This window comes from Pollachius pollachius, assembly GCF_949987615.1.
Source record: "Pollachius pollachius genome assembly, chromosome: 19".
Taxonomy (NCBI): domain Eukaryota; kingdom Metazoa; phylum Chordata; class Actinopteri; order Gadiformes; family Gadidae; genus Pollachius; species Pollachius pollachius.
The window spans coordinates 5529184-5553709 of record NC_136952.1 but is presented as its reverse complement, the minus strand read 5'-3'; the positions used below and the strand labels follow the sequence as shown (position 1 = coordinate 5553709).

The window sequence follows — 24526 nt, the reverse complement described above, 5'->3', positions numbered from 1 at the left end:
AATTGTTGGTACCCCTCTGTTAATGAAAGAAAAACCCACAATGGTCACTGAAATAACTTGAAACTGACAAAAGTAATAATAAATAAAAATTTACTGAAAATTAACCAATGAAAATCAGACATTGCTTTTGAATTGTGGTTCAACAGAATCATTTTAAAAAACAAACAGGCCTAGACAAAAATGATGGTACCCCTAGAAAAGATTGAAAATAATTTGACCATAGGGAAATGTTAAACTAAGGTGTGTCCTCTAATTAGCATCACAGGTGTCTTCAAACTTGTTATCAGTCAGTCCGTCTATTTAAAGGGTGAAAAGTAGTCACTGTGCTGTTTGGTGACATGGTGTGTACCACACTGAACATGGACCACAGGAAGCGAAGGAGAGAGTTGTCTCAGGAGATTAAAAAGAAAATTATAGACAAGCATGTAAAAGGTAAAGGCTATAAGACCATCTCCAAACAGCTTGATGTTCCTGTGACTACAGTTGCACATATTACTCAAAAGTTTAAGGTCCATGGGACTGTAGCCAACCTCCCTGGACGTGGCCGCAGGAGGAAAATTGATGACAAAATGAAGAGACGGATAATAAGAATGGTAACCAAAGAGCCCAGAACAACCTCCAAAGAAATTAAAGGTGAACTCCAAGGTCAAGGTGCATCAGTGTCAGATCGCACCATCCGTCGTTGTTTGAGCCAAAGTGGACTTCATGGGAGACAACCAAGGAGGACACCACTGTTGAAAGCAAATCATAAAAAAGCGAGACTGGAATTTGCCAAAATGCATATTGACAAGCCACAAAGCTTCTGGGAGAATGTCCTATGGACAGATGAGACAAAACTGGAGCTTTTTGGCAAGGCACATCAGCTCTATGTTCACAGACGCAAAAATTAAACATACCAAGAAAATAACACTGTCCCTACTGTGAAACATGGAGGAGGCTCAGTTATGTTCTGGGGCTGCTTTGCTGCATCTGGCACAGGGTGTCTTGAATCTGTGCAGGGTACAATGAAATCTCAAGACTATCAAGGCATTCTGGAGAGAAATGTGCTGCCTAGTGGCAGAAAGCTTGGTCTCAGTCGCAGGTCATGGGTCCTCCAACAAGATAATGACCCAAAACACACAGCTAAAAACACCCAAAAATGGCTAAGGGCAAGACATTGGACTATTCTGAAATGGCCTTCTATGAGCCCTGATCTAAATCCTATTAAACATCTGTGGAAGGAGCTGAAACATGCCATCTGGAGAAGGCACCCTTCAAACCTGAGACAACTGGAGCAGTTTGCTAATGAAGGGTGGGCCAAAATACCTGTTGACAGGTGCTAAAGTCTCATTGACAGTTACAAAAATCGTTTGATTGCAGTGATTGCCTCAAAAGGTTGTGCAACAAAATATTAAGTTAAGGGTACCATCATTTTTGTCCAGGCCTGTTTAATTAGTTTGTTTTTTAAAATGATTCTGTTGAACCACAATTCAAAAGCAATGTCTGATTTTCATTGGTTAATTTTCAGTACATTTTTATTTATTATTACTTTTGTCAGTTTCAAGTTATTTCAGTGACCATTGTGAGTTTTCCTGTCATTAATAGAGGGGTACCAACAATTTTGTCCACGTGTGTATAACAGCAAGGGCGTAGGAACCGGGGGAGACGGAGGGGACGTGTCCCCTCCAATATTGGTGACAGGCGCATTTGTCCCACCTAAAAATTATTCTGAGGGAGAAAAATATTTTATTTTATTTTGAAAGCGCAACACAGCGTCTTGTCACCGCTTCTTATTCTAAAAAACTGGATGATTGAGCGTGCAATTAAAGAATTAATTTGATATTTATCAGTTCATTACTGCCATTCAAAATGTGTTTTCCTTTACATTTACAAATGTAGCTTTTTAGTAGAATAAAATATATTTGTGAATTTTTTCAGTGTAGTCAATTTATGACATATTTCTGTTCAAACCATTAACGGATCTGTCAGGTTTCCGATATGTGTCCCCCCCAACGTTAAACTCATTCCTACGCCCCTGTATAACAGTATTTATTGTATAAATCAGTACCCTATCTTCAAAAACATTTAGTCATGATGACTAGACATATTTCAATTTTGTTAACTTCAGATCATGTTTTTTTATCATTTGTTTTATATCAGATGATTTACTTTAATGAACATTTACTTTACCCAAAGTAGTATTTTCCAATACCGTTGTATTGATTGTTTATTGTACAAACTATCATAACATAGTGTATTGACGGTGCATCTTACGGCGCCTCGTCAGTTCGAAGTGGGAGAAGCATGGAGCACTGAAGAGAGGGAGGGGAGAGACTATGAATAAGACTACTACAGACCGCTACTGTTCTGTTTTTAGCTTTGACATTCTAAGTGTGACCAAGCAGGTAGATCATTCATATATAGTATACATTCTTTATAAAGTATACAATATCCTTCCACATACCAATACATATTCTTTATATCTTACTACTATAATAGCAGGCCTGTCGCACCAGTTACTCAAGTTACTCAAGTGCGCATCTGCCAAGCGCGAATGCATACGTACACCGCAAGCACGCCCTGAATAACAGTAAAAGCTATTTAATAATTGATTTGCATGCATAGTATACTACACTTTCCATTGAACAATTACCCCTGTTAATTACGAAAACTCTAGTTAAATATAAATAGGTATTGTTTCTACAATGTATCATATCTAATCCTAATATATATGTTTAAATATATGTGCATGTATATTCTTTATATAATGTATAGTATTGGTTCTTTATGTAATATATCAATAATAATCCCAATACTATAATATTAATAATTATGTAATATCATGTATAATGTGTAGTTTGCAGTACCGCTGTGTGTGGGCGGGGGTCTGGGGGGCTTGACCAATGAGCTCTGGACCAGCGTGTCCACGATCCAGCTCATAGCAGAGGAGCAGTACTCCATCTGGAGGGGGGCATGACATCATCATCATCACTATGACATCACTATCATCCATCAGGGGAGAGCCATGACACCATCATCACTATGACATCACTATCATCCATCTGGGGAGAGCCATGACATCATCATCACTATGACATCACTATCATCCATCAGGGGAGAGCCATGACATCATCATCACTATGACATCACTATCATCCATCAGGGGAGAGCCATGACATCATCATCACTATGACATCACTATCATCCATCAGGGGAGAGCCATGACACCATCATCACTATGACATCACTATCATCCATCTGGGGGGAGCCATGACATCATCATCACTATGACATCACTATCATCCATCTGGGGGGAGCCATGACATCATCATCACTATGACATCACTATCATCCATCAGGGGAGAGCCATGACATCATCATCACTATGACATCACTATCATCCATCTGGGGAGAACCAGGACATCATCATGATGTGACGGCAGTACATGTCGTCACATTGCCACCATCACAGCGCCACATCATCACCATGACATCACCACCATCACATGAAATGACATCACTCTAGATGTCTCTGTGATCGCACGGTCCCTACCTCGTTCTCCAGAGCTCGTAATCTGTGTTCATAGTCTCTGCTGGTGCCCATCTGTTTGACCACCGTGTCCACTCTACATAAACCGGAAGTACATACAGGGTAAAATAAACAATAGACCACATGGATAATAAACATTAAAAAGCTGCTCCGGCTCACGGTCTAACATAGTTGGCCGCGGTCTACATGTAGTGGGCATGTTCCAAATCATACGGGCGTGTCATCTTACTTGACAGACATGCGTTTGATCCGCTCAGAGTCGCTGCCTCGCTGCACTTTACTTTGAGCGGACAGGAAGTTCTCCTTCTGGATGCTCTCCCAGGTCATCATTCTGTTGGCCTCTTTCCCCTTCAGCTCCCGGGCTACACAGCAGGGCGAACAAGCACAATGTCATCCTTTAACGTTTACCTCGGTAGATCTGACCTGCATGATCAGCTAATGCTCATCATTGTGGGGTCAAGATGAGCTATTGATGTAATGTACAGGCAATAAGCTAATGAGGTAGTAATTAGGAAATTAAGATGTAATAATTATGTATTCATGAAAAGAACATTTATGTAATGATGATAGAATGATGTAATATCTATGTAATATTGATATCATCGGGGGTCGGCTTAGCTCAGGAGGTAGAGCAGTTGTCTTGTAACCGAAAGGTTGCTAGTTCGATCCCCAGCTCCTCCTAGCTGAGTGTTGATGTGTCCCTGAGCAAGACACTTAACCCTAACTGCTCCTGATGAGCTGGCTGTCGCCTTGCATGGTTGACTCTGCTGTCGGTGTGTCAATGTGTGTGTTAACCGATGTAAGTCGCTTTGGATAAAAGCGTCTGCCAAATGCCCTAATTGTAATTGTAATCATGATGAGGTGTAATAATCATGATGATGAATAATAATGCCATAATGAGGTATTATGGAAGTAATACTTACGACACATTGAGATTATAACAATGTCATGATGAGGTAAACGGTTTGCTAGTACTAGAGGACTATTAGGTAACGTTGAGGTACATAACGTTGAGGTTATAATGAGTATCTGGGGGACTGACCGAAGTCTTGCACCTTGACCGAGGGCACCCTGCGGATGTGCCTCTTGATGAAGATGTTGAGGTGGGAGAGGATGATGAAGGGCGGAGCCAGGGAGGGCCTGGAGTGATACTCCACGATCAGCTTGTAGCGCTGGAACTTCCAGTACACATCACTGTGCTCCTGCACCTTGTTGAAGGTGTAGCTGTGGAGGGGAGCGGAGGAGTTACAGGCGGCCATTGGAACAGTGGGAATACTTCCCATAGCTCCCGAAACGACAGGATCAGTGTGGTGGGAATTTTGGACCACGTCAATTAACCAGATGATAAACTATAATTGAACTTCCTCAGGACGTAATAAAGGGGGGGGGGACATAGCAGTGCCTAATCAGTTAGAGCCCTGGGTTCTTGACCTTCCGAAGATGGTCAGGAAAACAGGCACATACAAACAAATGGCACTTAGAAAAACAGAATGTAAAAATATAATTTTCCCATTACACAGTCCATTCATAAAGCAGAAAATCTCATTGGAAAGATCGTTTTTGTTCTGCATCAGAGCAGCAATATGCAGAGATGAGTTAGACAGGTATACATAGAGCCAAGCCAAGAGAGAGACAAACCGACAGACAGAATGGCAGATAGACAGCTGTCTTGAATCGTACCTCACAGATAGAACACAATTTGTGCTCCATGAGGGTTCAGCATCGATGCACTGCAAACTACGCTTTGGTGTACCACAAGGGTCGGTCCTTGGTCCATTACTTTTTGCAATCTACATGCTTCCCTTGGGCGAAGTTATACGCAGCTTCGGAATTAGTCTCCACTGCTACGTGGATGACACACAACTCTTTATTCCTGTAGAACCAAGGGACTCGGCCCAAATCCAGAAGGTTGAGTCCGGTCTGACTGCGGTGAAGAGTTGGATGTCACAGAACTTCCTGCAGCTTAACACTGGGAAGACAGAGCTGATAATTATCGGCTCAAAGCGGGACCAGAGAGAATTTGAGAATGTCTCACTGTGGTTGGATGGCTTTGCCATCCCACAGATCTGTCAGAAATCTTGGTGTCCTGTTCGACCCTCAACTGTGCTTTGACCAACATGTTAGAAGTATAACTAGAATTGCATTTTTCCATCTGAGAAACATTGCAAAAATCAGACCAATGTTATCTGCTGCAGATGCAGAGACACTGATTCATGCATTTATATCATCAAGACTGGATTATTGTAATTCATTGTTCTCGGGACTACCAAACTCTACCACCAGACAGCTTGCACAGAATGCTGCAGCTGGACTGCTGACCAGAACGAGAAAGTTTGACCACATCACTCTATTCTCGCCTCTTTGCACTGGCTACCAATAACTTCCGGATCGGATTTTAAGGTACTACTGCTAAGCTATAAAGCCTTGCATGGACTATCTTCATCCTACCTAAAGGATCTGATCATTCCTTATAGTCCTTCTCGGTCCCTCCGGTCTTCGGGAGCTGGCCTTCTTTCCCTACCGAAGGTTAAAAGAAATCGGCTGGACAGAGAGCGTTTGCCTATCGAGCCCCCTTCCTATGGAATAGGCTGCCACCAATGATCAGGGAAGTTGACTCTGTGGAGCTATTCAAAGGAAAGCTTAAAACACACCTCTACAATCTTGCGTTTGGAACATAGGAGTGTGAAAACAATACAGATGCGATGTGAAGACCACTCCGTGTTTGTTTGTGCTTTTGTTAATACACTTACTAAACTGCAAAATTGCATGTTAAACCGCATGTCAAATGGCATGTTAAACCGCATGTCAAATGGCATGTTAAACCGCATGTTAAACCGCATGTTAAACCGCATGTCAACCACCCTTTGCGAACCGAGTATTAACCAGACTCCCTCTGAAAATAACGCTGTAACTATTTTTACGGTGGTGCGGCCTCACGCTGTCTCGAGTTTTAAAACCCGCAGGCGATGGCCGCAGTTAATACAGTTACTAAATTAATAGCAGTATACATTTTCACTATGTACTTTTCCATTCTAATTCGCTATTCTGTCTGTTCTAGCGTGTCGCGATGACTGGACTGGATGCCTGGACTCTCCTCATGGTTAACCGGCCAGCACCACATCACCAATTTTATATGATGTGCATGTATTTACCTGTATTTCAATTATGGCACCCATTGCACCCCTGACCATCCCTGAAAGAAGGGATCCCCTACTATGCGTTTCTTCTCAAGATGTCTTCCTTGTTAATTCAAGGGAGTTTTTTCTTGCCCCTGTGGGGCCTTGGGTAAAGGGGGGTGTCATAAATATTTGGCCTGTTAAGCCCTTTGAGACTGTAATGGTGATTAAGGGCTATACAAATAAAATTGAATTGAATCGAACTGTGTACCTGAATATGGCGATGAGCAGGTTGATCAGCAGTATGTTGGTGACCAGGAGGTAGATGACCAGGAGAATCACGACCAACCAGTTACCATACTGGTTCCTGCAGGGCTCAGCTCCACCTTCTATCAGTGTGATGTTGGTGGTGCACGGCATGTCCCACTCCTTCCCCACTGAAAACACATTCACCTCTGTCACTCTCACTGTTAAGAACTAGGGTCATACCCCTTTGTATATCTCACTGTTTATAACTAAACAGTCATTCACCTCCATTACTCTAACTGTCTAAATCTAAATTAATTAATTCCCAAAGAAATATATAGGTGCCACATTGCGTCAGTGTCGCCGAGATATTGAAGAGGGCGAGAGGCGTTTTTTTCTGGACGAAAGCAATACAACGTTGAGATATCTCTACAGATTTCATTGATTTGGGTTGGTATAACGGTTAATGATCTAGGTGAAGTAGAAAACACTCAAAGAAAATGTTCAACATGAAATGTATACAATATAAGTTAACATGAATATAAAATCGATCTGTTAGAAAGGTAAATGTAACCCTAGCTCCCCTGTTTACTGGTATTTAATCACAGGCCAGTCTAGGCCCCTCACATATGGTGGTGACGGTATCGCAGCAACGGGTCAGGTCAATGCTGCCCAATGTATCAAGAGCCACATTTCCACCGCAGTATCTTTCCCCAGGAACAGGGAACTGGGAACCTTTGGAGGAACTAAACCTACATTTTTCACCATGTTCAATAACAAACAAAAAAGGGAATTTTCCGAATCTAAACAACTGCACACAGTCACGTTATCAAAAGTACAGTTTATATAAATATATATATATATATACACACGCACTCACACACAGTACTATATTCACTATACAGCTGTCGAAGTGAAAATTGGCTTGTGAGCGCTATCGAAATGAAGATCAATGCATAACTGACAGAGATAATCCTAAGTCTATGAATGTAGTTCACAATGCAGTGTGAAAACTGACTTTGCTGACTTTGAAACGCGGCTTAAGTCCATGGTCATGCCCCTCCGTTACTTTTGCTGTTTAACACTTAAAAGGGGCATGCTGTAGCCAGCTGTGCTGGTTGCTATAGAGACAGCGTCCTACCGTCCATCTCCTCCACTGGGCTCAGTCCGTAGATGTGGAGGTAGGGCCCGTAGAAGACCCTCCTGAAGATACGATCCGGCCGGGGGTCGTAGGAGTAGATCAGCGCCTGACTGGCTACGCCGTACGCCATAAGCCACACCCCCAGGAAAAAGAGGAAGAAGAAGACATCCTTTATCTGGGGAGGGAGAAAGAGAGAGAGAAAGAGGGAGGGAGAGAGAAAGAAATAACAAAGAACAACAAATTAATAAATAAATGAAGAGAGAGATCGTTTTACTTGAGCCCGTTCTGTTATTGTGGAGCATAATGCAGTGTGTGGGTTTGAGAGGAAGGTTTAGTGTTTTAAAGGTTTTAAGGCAGGTTTGTGTGTGTTAAAGAGGTTTGAGAGAAGGTTTAGTGTTGAAGAGGATGGTGTTGTGCTTTAAAAGTAGGTTTGAGTGTATTTAAGAGGTTTCAGAGGAAGGTGTGTGTTTAAGAGGTTTTTGTCGGGACTACTGCTAGAAGGGCAGCAGGAATGAAAGCCGACTGCGGACTCAGAACAAAGTTAATAACATGAAAACTTGAAAATCACATGACAACTACAGCAATATGACAAGGGAATAAAGGAAGTTAACCGATATATATGGGGACAGGTAAGGGCATTTGCTGCAGGTGTGAAGATGGACAAGGACTCTGGTGAGGGAATTCAAGTGATGGGATACAGATGGGACTGGCAGGATCTGTAAAGCAAGGGGAAGAGTGAGGGCCTCTGGTGGACTGGGGGAGAATGGCAGCTAAGGGACAAACATCCAGATGGCCACTGTTTTAGAGGAAGACTTTTGAGCTGAAGAGCTTTTAGAGGTTGGATTTGTGTGTTTAAGAGGTTTTAGAGGAGGGTTTTCTGTGTTTTCAGAGGCATGTTTTTGTGCGATAGATGTGTTACAGGTTGGTTTTGTGTGTTTAAGAGGTTTTCGAGGAGGGATTTCTGTCTTTTCAGAGGTTTTGGAGGCAAAGTTTTTGTGCTATAGCAGTGTTAGAGGTTGGTTCTGTGTGCTTTAGAGATTTAAGAGAAGGCTTCACCACACTGCCGACGATGATGATCTTAGGCCCCAGCTGGCGGTGGATGGCGAAGATGTGGATGAGCCTGAGTGTGAACACCATGTAGTCCACGCACAGAAGGGCCCGGCCTGCATCGAACCACGAGGAAAACATCCTGCCACACACACACATGGATTCACACACAGAGATGCACAAACATTATGTTTAACACACTTTTTGTCAAAAACACGGACACCCTTCGTCGTGTTTTACTTGTGTGTTTGTGGCAGTGAGTGTGTGTGTACCTGCAGATAACTCCAGCTATGAAGAGGGTGATAGCTGCCAGGTTACACTTGTTCCACATGTCCTGCCAGTACAACCTCAGCCTCTGACGGAGACTCAGACTACCAATCAGGAAGCTCTAGAGAGAGCAAGAGAGAGAGAAAGAGAGAGAGTCAAAATAGAGACTCTTAGTTTGAGACTCTAAACTAAATTCAGTTTCAGCGTATTCACAAAACGCCCCAAACGGCTTGCGTTATCAAATGTTACAAGATGGAGTAGGTGTGTGCGTGATGCGTTGATGACGTTGTGACCTCACCTCTCGGATCTCCTCACACACGATGGTGAAGACCCAAAAGTACAGGACGTACTCCGACACGGCAAAGCCAGCGGGCGGGGGGCCCTTGAAGTCCACCAGCAACACGTAGGCGAACAGCAGCAGGAAAAGGAAGTACATGAGCACGTTGCCCACGAAGGAGGTGACTGGAGCGCACCAGAATTGACGCCATCTTTTCACGATGAAGGGGCGCTTGGGCGGAATGGAATAGCTCTGTATGCCTGGTGAGATGAACTGAGGGTCAGAACTAGATATCGTGATGATGCACAGTGGCATGTTAACACTACAAACTGTTTGTTTGTGGCCAATATTAATGAAAGCGTCCTAGTCAGGGCAGTTGGTATGTGCTTGATAAAACTATGTTACAGCTATCGGAACTGCTTAACACTCATTTGAAATATAATTTATGTTAATTGATGCCAAATTTCAGAACGCGTCGACACAGTGTTTTACATCTGGACATAGACAATGTCAACCATTAACCTGGGGTCTTAACAAACCGGGCAAATCCTTTATCATGTCCTGACCCAAACCTTTAACATGTCCTTAACCTCACCTTTAATGGTGGCAGACACAGGACTTGAGCGTCCATCCCAAGGAGCATCTTCTCTGGAACGACAGCGCAGATAAAACGGTGAGACAGGAAGTACAGATCTAAAACAGGACGTTGTTCTGAGCGACTTCATTCTGAGGCTTTCAGAACATAGATGTCAGAGGAGAGATCATTCTTTACTTGTGATTTCATAGGAGAGGGTGATCTTTACTTGTGATGTCAAAGGAATGTGTGGGTTTAAGGTGTGATGTCATCGGAGGGGAGGTTGGTCTTTACTTGAAATGTCAGAGGAGAGTTCAGTCTTTACTTGTGATGTCAAAAGAATGTGTGGGTTTAAGATATGATGTCATAGGAGGGGATGCTCCTTTTGCTGTGATGTCGATAAGGTTGTCTTAAGAGAAGGGGCTGGTCTTTAGGTGGGTGAGGTCAGAGAAGAGTGTTGTCTGTAGGCGATGATGTCAGAGAAGGGGGTGGTCTTTAGGCGATGACGTCAGAGAAGGGGGTGGTCTTTAGGCGATGACGTCAGAGAAGGGGGTGGTCTTTAGGCGATGATTACATAGAAGGGGGTGGTCTTTAAGTGTAATGGGACAGGAGAGGGGGGCACTTAGGGCCAATGTCAGGGGACATCAGGGGTGTTTACAGGTGTTTGATGTCGGAGAAGGAGAAGACTGTGGCCCCGTAGGTTCTGTAGTCATCTCTTGGGATGTCTTCCTCCTCCTGCTCCTCGTCCTCGTCCTCCCTGACAGGGGGAACACACAGGAGAACATCAGCTAGCCACCAATTATAACACACACACCTTGCATCCTATAATAACACATCATCACACACACACATACAGAACAAATCACAAAAAAAGAACAACAAACAAGCATCACAGAACAACACATCATTTCATAACAATACATCACCGCACAGACAACAGCAAATCCCAACACATAACACACAGCAACACATAAAATGACAACACACACACATCACTAAGAGCCACAACAATAAAACATTACGTAACATCCCAATACATCATCTGGGGAAGACATGCCAAATCATCATCAGAATCCAAAGGATGATCAGTGATATCAAAACAAATAGCGGATGTAAAGGATAGACATCACAACACAATACACACAGAGCCCACCTGTACGAGATGAGGGAGGTGTAGCACAGGAAGGGGAAGAAGAAGGTGAGCACCAGCCGCCACACCTCTGTGCTCCTCTTCATCTCCCCCCACCAGATCTGGGACAGCAGAGACTACAGGACACACACACACACACACATACACACACACACACACACACACACACACACACACACACACACACACACACACACACACACACACACACACACGCACACACACACACACACACACAGTTGGTGCGGTGTGGCCAAACAGGAAGCGAGTTATATGATCACAGGAGATAGTTATATTGCAATAGGAAGTGATTTGCGTACAATTTACATTTCTTGATAATTTCACTAACAGGAAGTTTGTGAAATGATCATAGAAAGTGAGTTGCAGTCTAACAGGACGTGAAATACCGTAGAGAAAACAGTCCGACAGGTACTGGAAGTGTGTAATATTCTAAGAGGAAGTTCACCTGGACGCCGTCCTGGCTGAAGAAGAGGCGGGCGTCCGCAGCAGTCCCCATCTGCAGGCAGGTGGTGGCGCCCCACACTGGAGACTTCCGGATCAGCAGCGTGAAGGAGCGGGACTCACTGCTCTGGTAGCATGTGGCAAACACACCTGGAATACCCAATGTACATGTGATTAAACATTCACATGTTAATAAACATACCATATCAAATCGCTCTGGTAGCATTAGCCAAATAAATCTGGACACACAAATTAATTCACCACACATCCAAACACACATTAACACATTGAAACAAAACTGCTTTGGCATCAATACAACACACATGAACACACACACGCCAACACATTAAAACAAAACTGCTCTGGCATCAACACAAAACACACAACATGAACACAGAAAGGAGCTAAGCAAGTCTTGGTCCTTTGAACTTGAAAAACAACAGAAAAGCTAAAGGCAAACAATCCTTTTACGAGTAGATGCCTCTTACCACAGACGAGAGATTATAACAGAGAGAGATTAGCGTGGACTAGAGTGAGAAGAGACATTAAGGAGAGGAGATGCCGGACGTCTCACCGTGGCCCATGTTCTCAAAGCGCTGAGCCAGCTCCTTCATGGACAGCTTGGTCTCAGTCTCGCTCTCCAGCTTAGACATCTCCCTGAGGAGCTTACAGCCGCTCAGAGCACTAAGGACCGTCTCCCCCGCCTGGAGGAGGAGGAGAAGGAGAGAGGCGAGGAGGAGAGAAGTGCAGGAGAAGATGGGTTATTAGAATTTAGCGACACCATCAGAGATGACATGACACTGGTAAGGTAAACGGACTGCATTTATACAAACCGCTTTACAATCATTGCCTAACATTCACCCATTCATGCACACATTCACACACCGACTGCGGTGTCCACCATATTAGGCGACAGCCAGCTCATCGGGAGCAGTTAGGTGTCTTGCTCAGGGACACCTCGACACTCAGCTAGGAGGAGCCGGGGATGAAACTAGCAACCTTTTGGTTACAATTCAACCCACTCTACCTTTTGAGTGGCTCACTGGTCACCATAGTGAACATGAGGAGAGGTAGTTAGGGGTCGAGCTACAGGTAGCTAGGTTACCATTTCCCAGAAGAAGACCGCCATGTCGCTGTAGTTCTGCAGGACAGCCCAGATGAAGAGAGACGCCCACGGGTACAGACACCGGTTCGCGCGGTAGAGCTGGTCTCCACGCAACACCTTACTGGCTTTCTGGAGGACAAGGAGAAAAATGGGGGGGGGGAGAAAGGGGGAGGAGACGATGACAGGGCAGATAAGGGGTTGATATGATTCCAGATGATATATGAGAAGAACAAGTTCTGGGGTTCATGGGTTGGGTACCTTCAGGGCTTTCCTCTTGGACAGGTTGGGGTCGAGACCCAGAGCAGAGTAATAGAACGGCTTGCAGACATCCCCAATCAACAGCTCTAGGACCTCCGATACCTGGACACCCCCAAGAAACACACTTTGATTACACCTTCACTAACACACACACAGACAGACCAGGAAACACACTTTTATTACACCTTCTCTAACACACACCAAAACAGACCAGGAAATACACTTTAATTACACCTTCACAAACTGACCAGGAAACACACTTTCATTACACCTTCACCAACACACAAACACACAGTAGTTTTGACCATTTCGAAATCAAGCTTGCGCTGGCTTGCTTCTCCGAATATCCTACCCTACCTTTAACTTCATCATGCATTCATCCTAGAGTTAATACATTCATGTTCTGATCATCACCTCCAACAGGCTGATACTGTTGGGACCGTTTCCGGCCAGCATCTTGGTGGCGGAGTCGGGCGTGTCGTCCAGCAGGTTGGCAGAGCTTGTAGTGAACGGTCGTTCCTGGAGGCGGCGCTGCAGCATACACTGCAGCAGGTGGTAGGCCAGCGTGCCCTCAGCCAGAGAGCTGTACAGGGTCTCCAGCCTCCCGTAGTCCAGGTATTTAAGGATGTTGAAGCCGTTCTCCGTGAAGAGACGGACGAACTCGGGCTTATTGTTGATCAGGGCGTCCGTCATCGAGTCCTCCAGGTCAGAGTACTGCAAGGGTCAAGAGGTCAAATTCCAGGACAAACTAAACTCTATTAAAAAAAGGTAATGACTTGTTTTTCTTCCACCTGTTGACCTTGGTAAAATAGCTAATGTAGCATTTAGCGTTTAAACTAACATGACTAATGTAGCGTGGTTAATGTAGCATTGCTAATGTAGCGTGGCTAATGAAGTGTAGCACCATGGGCTCTACAGGGGGCTACGTGGTTCACCTTCCAGCGGATGCTGCCGTTGAAAAGCTCGCTCTTTGCAATGTCCACGCGGTTCCACGCCACCGCTAACTTCAGCTCCTCCATGTTGGGGGTAGCATCGCTCAGAGTGCGTTGCTTACTGGCTGGAATACACACATGTACAGCCGTTGTACCTCTGGTCTATGTGTGTGTATATATATAGTTCCATCTATATGTAAACTGTGTTTTATATAGAGTACCTCTTACGAGGGCTTTGAGCAGCACTGTGTCAAAGTCATCCGCCCCCTCCTGCTCTCCGTGGAACACAGTGATCAGCTCTCTGTTTTGATAAATGCTCAGCACCTGCAGAGATGGGACAAAGTCACTGTTTGGCAAGTCCCAAGTCTTAGCAGTCAAGTCCGAGTCGAGTCCCAAGTCAAGACAGGGAAAGCGAAGTCGAGTCCAAGTCAAAGTCACACCAAAGCCAAGTCGAGTGCAAGTCCAAGTCCCAAACTTTTTCAAGTCTTGAACAAGTCACCATATATTTTTTCTTAAAAATGTCATTATTAGGCTATTGATCTTAATTTCAACATATCACTCTGATGTACAGTCATTTCTTATCAATACAGTTAATATGTTCATTGTTTCTGTCTTCAAATGTGTTATGATATGCGCATCCGCCAAAATCTTATGTTGTTAAAAGTAGCCCAATAGGATGGGAAAACCGCCCAATCTGGCAACACTGCCTGAATGTTCTCAAAACGTAGGCCAATAGGACGGTAAAAAACGCCCAATCTGGCAACATTGCTGAACGTCCTCACCTCCAGCGTCAACGTAAATCAACGAGACCAACTGAAATGAAGCCAATATGAAATTTAAACTGTGATTCTGAAGAAAGCATGAATGATATCGAAATTCAGTTTAGATATTATTGAAGATACGAGTGTGTAGATTTGTTATATTTTTGAACGAAGGTAAATGGTTGAACAATGATTTAGTTACGATGTCTTTAGTGTCAGAGGCTGGCCAGACGGCTTCAATGGGCCAACTCAAAACGCAGCTGATATGGAACTAAAACTGTTATCCTGAATGAAGTATAAACGATATCTATATTTGTCTTCGCTCGCTGTTTTTTTTTTCATCTTCACGGAAGTGAATGCGTCTTGGGTGTCTAGCCCTCTAGGCGGGAAATAGGTTAGATATCTAAAACAAAAAATGTTTTTGACTCAAGACATGTCGAGTCATTACAAGTCAAAGAGGCAATGTCCGAGTCAAGTCTCAAGTCAATAGCAGTCAAGTCTAAGTCGCAAGTCATGCGTAATTTTGTCAAGTCGAGTCAAGTCATCAAAATCATGACGAGTCTGACTCGAGTCCAAGTCACGTGACTCAAGTCCACATCTCTGGCACCTGGAGACAAATACATGTATTAGGGCTGCACGATATATCGAAAATGTATCGTCATCGCGCTTGCGATAATACCCCAAAGATTACTTAAACTTCGATAAAATGTAGTCTACAGAGTAAATAAATGAATAAAACATAATTAAAACATATGTGAACTATTTGTATATCTAAATTACCATTACCACATCGCAAATATGGGGAGACTAAAGAACCTTATGTTACGAGAGAAGCGTATGTGTGGGCGCGAGAATGGCAGCGTGTGTGTGAGTGACGTCAGCGAGTGAGTAGACGAGCGAGGAGAGCGAGCGGTAGCGTGTGTCAGTCTAGTGAAGTAACGAACAAGTCCGGTTGTGTGTAAGAATAAAGTACCCAGCCTGTCAAGAATCGGTGGCCGCTTCATTCCGACCATATTCCGACATATAAGCGTAGCCACTGCCGGTCAAAGTGAAGGGTGTTACCCCCGAGAGGGGGTGGCCATGGAGGTAACTTCTCCCCTTTGCTTCTCATACGGTCTGGGAGCCGACAGCAGGAAAGGTGTAACAGAACACTAACCATTAACCAGAACTCACCATAAAGGTATATCATTTTTTGATTACTATCATTTTATGATTATTTTATGTTGTTTTAATGTCGTCATTTAAGCAACCTTAACCCCCCAGGCCCCATTCTGTAACACCTTATTGGCTGAACAAATGAGGGGTTTAGAAAAAAGCTACCAGGTTTGAAAAGAGGTTACCAGTTTAAGTTGAAACATTGCAGTTGCAGTGATATGTCAATGACAATTTCATTTTGTTTACAGTATCAGAAAATGTTTAAGGGGGCAAGGTGACTTAAGGCAAGCATTGCAGGTGCAGCTGCACTTTTCCCAATAAAAATAATGTTGGAATGGAAACAATGCATTTCCTTTTTAATTTCTGCATCAGTCTATGTTGGGAACAAGTAGAGTGAACAAAAACATTAAAGGGGACATATAATACCACCAGGTGTGAGCGTGATTAGCCTTACAAGCCGTTAAGGCTTGTAAGGTATAATATGTCCTTTAAATATCACAAGTCATCTCGTTATCTTAATATAGTATAATGTTATCGCATATCGCATGTTTTCCTAATATCGCGCAGCCTTAACGTGTATCTTGGGGTTATCAATCACTAGACCTTCTTTGTGTTTTGTTGGGAGGGTGACCTGGCTTTCGGTCGGCCTGTGACCATTGAGGAGATACATGAATGAGGAGGTGGTTGAGGAGGTGGTTACCTGCTCCACCAGTTTGTCGAGATCGCCATGCCCAGGAAAATGGCTCTGGACGATCTCCGCCACTCGCTCCCTCATGTCCACGCTGGGTGGGGCCCCCCCCTCCCCCTCCGCAGGGGGCCCGCTCGAGGGCGGGGCCGGCGACACCCGCTCCAGGACGTCACTCAGCAGGTCAGCCACGCCCCCAGAGCCCGCCAGGATCAGCCAGGGCATGGAGGTCTTCAGAGACAGCTCCACCCGCTGGAGTGGAGAGGGATAGCAACACGGGTCAATATCAGGGAACGCTAGGTGGCTAGCTAGCACAAGGTGAGAGTATTGATAACAGAGAGATATCTGAGACATCAGAGATATTAGGGTCAGAGTCAGGGGTTCAGAGTTATGGCTAAGGTCATACCTCCAGCATGTTGCTCTCTCCTGAGATCAGCATGCAGAGCACAGGGATGTCGATGTTGCCACTGCCTGTTAGACAACAGACAGACAGACAAAAACACACACACATAAACGCACACACGCACAGTAAATTCCACACAAACGCGCACACACATTAAATACCACAAAAAAACACAGACACACAAACACACACACACACACACACACAAGTCAGAAGAGAGGTATCTTGTATATCTTGTATATCTTGAGTGTTTAGACTTGTTGGATTCCTCTGGCACCGTTCAGGCTCTGGCACGCAGTACCATCGCACCATCGCCACCAGGGGAAAATGCGGATCTGAGTCACTTAGAATTAGTAAATCTAATAACCAAACTAACGTTGTTATAACATTGAAAATAAGAACCAGCAATATAATTGGAACCAATGTTATAATAATGCAACTAACATTTCAATTATTTACAATATAACGGAAAAGTAAGACTACTTAAAGACAACACACTCACACACACACACACACAGAGCTCTGACCAGAGATCCCGGTGCGTTGGTGGGAGATGTATTCCTCCAGCTTGGCTCTGAAGCCGGTCTCGACCCCCCGCCGGCCCACGCTGCCATCGTCCACCAGCAGGAAGGCCTGGTAGTTGTTGTCAAGGGAACACGAGTCCTTGGATGTGCTCTGGGCCGTGTACTTAGCCGGAAAACTACCCTAGAGACCATTAGAGGCCAGGGAGGAGAGGACCACCATTAAGAATAGCAGAAACCAGGAAAGACCAAAAGAGACCGGTTAAGACAAGAAGAGACCAGTAAATGATTGTGGAGACCAGAAGAGAGACTAGAAGAGACAAGAAGAGGAACAGCTACAGCTTTTCCTCGACAGGTGAGGGTCTTGTGATGATTATTGTATTTGTGTGTCATGTATATACTAATGTACATGCTTATATATATATGTACACACAAACATATATATAGGTGTGTGTGTGTGTGTGTGTGTGAGGTATACCTTTGGGTTGACAAGCTGCTTGCTGTCGTGGACGACCCCCCAGGGTGTGACACCGAGCGCCAGCACCTTATTGGTGGAGGACGAGGCGGTGGCGTGATCACGGACTGCCTCCCCCACACAGCGGCCCACCCCCTCCTGGAGACCTGTGGTCAGGATCCACGCACCTGGAGCACAGGGGGACAGTAGGTCAGGTGACAGGTGAGGTAATTGGTTGATTAAGGGTAAAGGTACCAAGTGATCGGTTGATTGGTGACAGCAGTACAGGTAACAGGTGTGGTAATTGGTTAATTGACAGTACAAGTGGTGGGTTGATTGTTGACACAGGTAACAGGCATTAATTATGGGTGATTAATAGTGCAGGTACCAGGTGATTGGTTATTTGATAGTACAGGTACCAAGTGATTGGTTGATTGCTGACAGTATTAAAAGTAACAGGCGTTAATTATGGGTGATTAATAATTCAGGTACCAGGTTAATGGTTTGTACCTCTCAGACAGTAAAACCAGCTCTGGAAGCAATGTCCTATTAGCACATTTCACAAAGTACAGACCATAATACTCTAAAGCTGTAGCCGTAGCCTGCATGGGGGCGCGGGGCATCCAGCTAGCACTATATATCACATAAACTAGGTTAGGGTGGTTAACTCCCAGTTTAGAAAAGAGTCTATGAGGTCTTTAGGTTGAGGCCAGACAGTCTGTGTGTGGTCTTTAAGTCTAGACCAGACAATTTTTGTGTGGTCTTCAGGTCTCAGACAGTGTGTGAGAACAGTCCATCCCTATATTTACTCCTCAACAACACAGACAGGAAGGGGTGTGTCCGGGGGCGTGGCCTCCTCTGGTGAACAGAGGGTCTGTTTGTGCCCCTCTATCTCTGACCTTGATCAACTCACCAGGGACTGGGGGAATGAGTGCACACAGCGGGTGTGCACGGCACCGTGCACGAGGGCTGCCACCTGACCATGGCACACCAGCGGAGAGAGGAAGTAGCTATTGTGTCCATAAAGAAATAACCGGAGGAGAGTGGAGGAGAGAGAGGAGAGGAGTGGAGGGGTAGAGAGGAAAGAGGAGGCGAGAAGAGGAGAGGAGGCCGATAAGAGGAGGAGGTTTAAGTAGAGAGGAGAAGAAGAAAGGAGGAGAGGAGGAGAGAAGAGGAGAGGAGGCCGATAAGAGGGGGAGGATTAAGTAGAGAGGACAAGAACAGAGGAGGAGAGAAGAGGAGAGGGGGAGAAAAGCCGGGGATGATGTGAGGAGATTGGAGGAGTGAGTACATACCTGTGCTCTGGGAGGCCTTGACAAGGCCCTGTCTGAGAACCTCTCGTACCCAGGTCTTGACCTTCACCATCCCCTCCCCCCCCACTACGGACACCACCAGGTTGGGGGAGGCCAGCCCCCAGTGGTGGGTCAACAGGTTATAGACGATTGAGGGGGGCGTGTCATTTGCCAAACGCATGTACTGGGGGGAGGGGCAACAGTGAAAGTGAGAGGACTCCAAAGAACTACAGAAAAGTACAAAAGAGCTAAAGAGAACTACACATCTACACAAGAACTGCAAATACATGATGTCAAATACAACTACAAAGATCTGACAGACAGACAGACAGGTAGCCCCAGTCAGACAGACCGGTACCTCTCAAGACAGACAGACAGACATGCAGATCTCCAGTCAGACAGACGGGTAGCTCAAGACAGACGGGTACCTACGTAGCTCTGTCTCTTGCTGGCTCCAGCGAACTGCATTTCTCCGAAGGCGTCAGTGGGGTGTACTGAGGAGTGCTGGCTGCTGTCCCAGTGGTTCACGATGGCTGTGCTGAAGTAGTCTCCCAGAGCCACCCGCAGATGGCTCTCTCTGGCATTCCCACACTGGCACAGCCTGCCATCACTGGTACAGCATGTATCATATTAACATACTGTAGTGTACTATTTGACCTGCCATCACTGGTACAGCATGTATCATATTAACATACTGTAGTGTACTATTTGACCTGCCATTACTGGTGCAGCATGTATCATATTAACATACTGTAGTGTACTATTTGACCTGCCATTACTGGTGCAGCATGTATCATATTAACATACTGTAGCATGCTAGGTAGCCTGCCATTACTAGTAGGCCTACAGCATGTATCATATGAACCTACTGTAGCATTCTAGCCTGCCTTACTAGTACAGCACATATTATACTAATGTACCAGGTTAGCCTGGCATTACTAGTACAGCACATTTCATATACTGTTTACCTGCTAGTTAGCCTACCATTACCGATAAAGCACATATTATATGAAGATACTGTTAAATGCAAGTTGGCCTGCCATTATGTGTGTACAGAATGTAACAGTAACATACTTTAGCCTGCTTGGTTCAATTCAACACTGAAAAATGTATATCAACACAGAAGTCACATGATTCTTAAAGAGGCAGTGTCCCTATAACACAGAACGAAAACATGTCAATAACACAGTATGGTGAATTATGTCTATAGAGTCCACCACAAGACTACACTTTGTTGCTCAAATGTAATATTTCTCTGCTCCTTGAGCCTCCCGAAATGTCTTGCGATATTGATATCACCTCCTCCCCCCTGTTGACTGTTTTAGTTGTTTTATTTTTCAGATTTTTTTGTGTGTATGCTATGTGTGACTGTAGGCTACTGCTGCCTCTCTTGGCCAGGACACTGGAAGAGATTAGATTATTATTTTTCAACTAACCAATAGTAGTTGCCTTGCATTTGAAAATGTCAATGCACTTTTCAGCCCTGAAATACACTAAAAGCTATTTAATAATTGATTTGTATGCATAGTATAATACACTTTCAATTGAACAATTACCCCTGTTACCATAAATTGACTAATTTTATAATGTAATCAAATGCTCACACACTAGCTGCTTTCAGACACACGTGGAAGTCCTGATATTCTCCTGATGGGCCGCATGTGTGAACAACATATCCTGACATTTGTACCCTGAAAATCTCCTGAATAATACTACCCCTGAGGTAGCATTTTCTCTGTAGGAAATGTAAATAACCATATATGTGAATGAGGAGTAGAATATCTGTATTTCTCACACCACTTCAGTGGGCGTGTTGATGATGCTTCTTTATGTCATTGAGTGGCCCCCTAAATGATTATCAGCCTGTTGCCTTTTGTTCGCTGAATGGTTAAAAAATATTAAAATGTTGGCACTGCTTTCAAGAGTCATTTGTGGTGAACGAATGTTATACGTTGTAAAATTATAGGCAAAATGTTATTATACTATGCACTCAGAAATTTGTTACATTATAGACTGGGGTTTCCACATTATTGCTATGGGTTTAATTACAACTAGAGGGTGAGCGCGCAACGCCCGCGCAAAAACTCTAGTATAGAGGTCTAGCCTACTACACGCTATGCTAATTATGCAATAATATGGATTTAGGATCCAAATTAGGATTTTACTTATTTACTTTTGAGATAATAGTATTGATTGATTTACTATAGAGATAACAAGTGAGTGATTTATACTTATACACACACAGCTGACTCTTACAAAAAGTTTGTAAGAATGGAAAGGACTTCTTAAGAATTCAAAGTAATTAGTTCAAAAGAAGATGGATGCTTTTTGAGGAAAAATTATGAGGATTTGCAGTTAAGAACATGCTTAGAAACTTAGTAGTATTTATTCTCAAGAAACTTCTCAACAATTATCTTAGGATACTTTCTCTGAACCTTGCCTCTGGAGACACAGTGGTTAGGAACCACTCCACATGTTGGTGGGTTTTGTACATGACTGTATATTATATAATATTCTCATTTAGAATTCAGTTTAATATTTATGTGTGTTGGGACAGAATTACCTTGAGGAATCTTCTACGAAGGTGGTACAAACTCTTTTCTTGAAGATCTTGGGAATCCAAGCCTAGCAGAACATTGACACATGTTTAGACCTCCGCAAGGAACAGAACGCCACCTGGAATGTAATTACTTTTAGCTGTAAACTACTCGTTACTCTTTTACACTGAAAACCCTAATTACTAAGTTTACACTTCCCAGTACTGTATTATACCTACACCTTGTACTTTTTGATTGTTTATACATTCTAGATTGGCATTGTTTTACTCATGTTTCCTTGTTCCTGCTTGACAAGGAAATATTCATTTTTAAATGCAGAGAGAGGGACAGTCAGAATGTGTTTGTGTGTGTGTGTGTGTGTGTCTGTGTGTGTGTGTGTGTGTGTGTGTGTGTGTGGGTGTGTGTGTGTGTAAGAAGTGTCAGCCGAAAACGATCAGCCCATTATGACTGCATATAAACACACTGACAGTCGTGCGTTTACATGCAGAGTCAGTAAATATATATATCGGATAAATAAAGGAATAAGACCTCAACAGGACTTTCAAAATGCATGTAAACACCTTTAACCGATCTACTTCGCACAGAAATCGGTACATGAACGGACAAGCGAATCGGATAAGAACACCTAGATAACTCGCTCATAGTCGGCTTTCTCCCTACATGTATACCAGCATCGTATCGCATATTGGAGTTTGACTTCTGCGCCTTTCAACCTGTGAACAACAACTCCTCACATTAAACGGAGATTGAACATCCCAGTCGGCGGAGCTCCTCCGAGCTCGCCGCTCCTTAACCAGAACTCAACCGAACCCACCTGGTCCTTCTCGGATTTGGAGGGTTTCGTGACGCTCTCGTCGCTCTCCGCGTTGGTCATGGTTTTACCGCTGTCCGCCGTTTTACCGGCGACGTCTCTTCGAGGTGGTGAAATGTCTGCTTAAGTTATCGAGACGTTCCCTCAAGGTGTTTGAAGTGCGTCTTCAGCAGCGGTGCAGGTTCGGACAAACAGGTGTGGGCGTGGCCAGGGATACAGAAGAGGGTGTGGCCCACCAATAAGACAACCAGCCGTGGGCGTGGTCAGGGATACAGAGGAGGGTGTGGCCAACCAATAAGACAAACATGTGTTGGCGTGGTCAGGGATACAGAAGAGGGTGTGGCCCACCAATAAGACAACCAGGTGTGGGCGTGGTCAGGGATACAGAAGAGGGTGTGGCCCACCAATAAGACAAACATGTGTTGGCGTGGTCAGGGATACAGAAGAGGGTGTGGCCCACCAATAAGACAAACATGTGTTGGCGTGGTCAGGGATACAGAAGAGGGTGTGGCCCACCAATAAGACAACCAGGTGTGGGCGTGGTCAGGGATACAGAGGAGGGTGTGGCCCACCAATAAGACAAACATGTGTTGGCGTGGTCAGGGATACAGAAGAGGGTGTGGCCCACCAATAAGACAACCAGGTGTGGGCGTGGTCAGGGATACAGAGGAGGGTGTGGCCCACCAATAAGACCCCCCCCCTCCAATCGCCCCTTCATCTCACAAACCCTGGAACACCTCGTTGGCACACAACTCCAATTCTGGACAACAATTACCTATCTCAACGCCTCCAGTCTGGATTTTGCTTTTTTTGTTCTTGGACTTGTCTCTGTTGCTGTTCTTGCTTAACTGGTACAAGGTGTTGGCCAGGTTGTGCATCTGGCACGTGCCCAGGTTGCAGCCCCCCTGGGGTGCCCGTCGCGCACGCGACCCTGCCGCCAGCCTTACAGAGCACAACAACAACAACAGTATTAGTAATTTATCATTGGTAACAGTCATAGCAAGAATAATAACCGAATAGGCATCCTTAATTCATTTTTTATTAATAATCTTTTACCTGTTTTACAGGAAATTCAAGGTGTGTATTTTTTGGGCCTGAACTTCCTGGTCGCGCTTTGACTCCAGGTCCTCAGAGTTCACCAGGGCTCCGTCTGCTGACCTGATGACCCAGGAAGCACATCAACATAAGAGCCTGGATAGAGTGTTTCTATAGTTAGTGTGTGTTAGATAGTGTGTGTGTATGTGTGCATGTGTGTATGTGTGTGTGTGTGTATATATGTATGTTTGTGTGCGCGTGTGTGTGTGCGTATAGTGTCTGTATATATGTGTATTTGTGTGTGTGTGTGCGTAGTGTCTGTATATATGTGTATTTGTGTGTCTGTGTAGTGTGTGTATGTGTATGTGTGCGTAGTGTCTGTATATATGTGTATTTGTGTGTGTCTGTGTGTGTGCCTGTGTATATGTGTATTTGTGTGTGTGAGTGTGTGTGTGTTTGTGTGTGTGTGTGTGTGTGTGTGTGTGTGTGTGTGTGTGTGTGTCCTGAGTCTGAGTGGTGAAGCTTCTGTTAGCGTAGCCACTGTTAGCGTCACCAGCACCAGTATGGCTATCTCCATGCTACAATCACCTAGGATGGACAGATGAAGGCCCAGTCTGAATACCACAATACAACAACATACACACACACTTGCTAGGTTTCAAGAACAGTTGTATTCTCTAATTACGTCTCTGTGACACACACACACACACACACTTCCTATCCCATTGTCCAGACATACACCTGGCT

At 44.5% G+C, this 24526-nt stretch overlaps 1 protein-coding gene across 2 annotated transcripts; it reads right to left on the bottom strand.

Moving 5' to 3' along the window:
- Nucleotides 1-76: 76 nt before the first annotated feature.
- Nucleotides 77-22920, bottom strand: LOC307090352 (transient receptor potential cation channel subfamily M member 4-like). Of its 2 annotated transcripts, XM_079756948.1 has the most exons (29): nucleotides 22748-22920; nucleotides 21939-22000; nucleotides 19808-19985; nucleotides 19379-19559; nucleotides 18108-18271; nucleotides 17636-17813; nucleotides 17112-17176; nucleotides 16721-16957; nucleotides 14326-14428; nucleotides 14108-14229; nucleotides 13587-13886; nucleotides 13173-13274; nucleotides 12915-13043; nucleotides 12384-12513; nucleotides 11814-11959; nucleotides 11351-11463; nucleotides 10856-10954; nucleotides 10219-10271; nucleotides 9645-9883; nucleotides 9352-9467; nucleotides 9089-9221; nucleotides 8033-8207; nucleotides 6917-7082; nucleotides 4572-4753; nucleotides 3759-3891; nucleotides 3533-3605; nucleotides 2847-2940; nucleotides 2254-2291; nucleotides 77-1707 (listed from the first exon to the last, which is right to left on the bottom strand). In XM_079756948.1, the coding sequence occupies exons 1-28, from the start codon at nucleotides 22805-22807 to the stop codon at nucleotides 2263-2265; spliced, it is 3762 nt and encodes a 1253-aa protein (XP_079613074.1). In that variant the 5' UTR covers nucleotides 22808-22920; the 3' UTR covers nucleotides 77-1707; nucleotides 2254-2262. The 2 variants fall into 2 exon arrangements, with proteins under 2 accessions (XP_079613074.1, XP_079613073.1); XM_079756947.1 differs by lacking the exon at nucleotides 77-1707 and having other exon boundaries at nucleotides 1714-2291.
- Nucleotides 22921-24526: the final 1606 nt, after the last annotated feature.

What these genes read in the sequence shown, in the direction of transcription:
- LOC307090352 (XM_079756948.1), bottom strand. Translation starts at nt 22,807, where the DNA reads ATGACCAACGCGGAGAGCGACGAGAGCGTCACGAAACCCTCCAAATCC. An exon ending in CCCAGTGGAGGAGATGGACG is followed by an intron (nt 7,083 to 8,032) that starts GTAGGACGCTGT and finishes ATGTGTTTTCAG; the next exon opens with TGGGGAAGGAGTGGGACATG. An exon ending in ACCCCCGCCCACACACAGCG is followed by an intron (nt 2,292 to 2,846) that starts GTACTGCAAACT and finishes CCCTCTCTTCAG; the next exon opens with TGCTCCATGCTTCTCCCACT.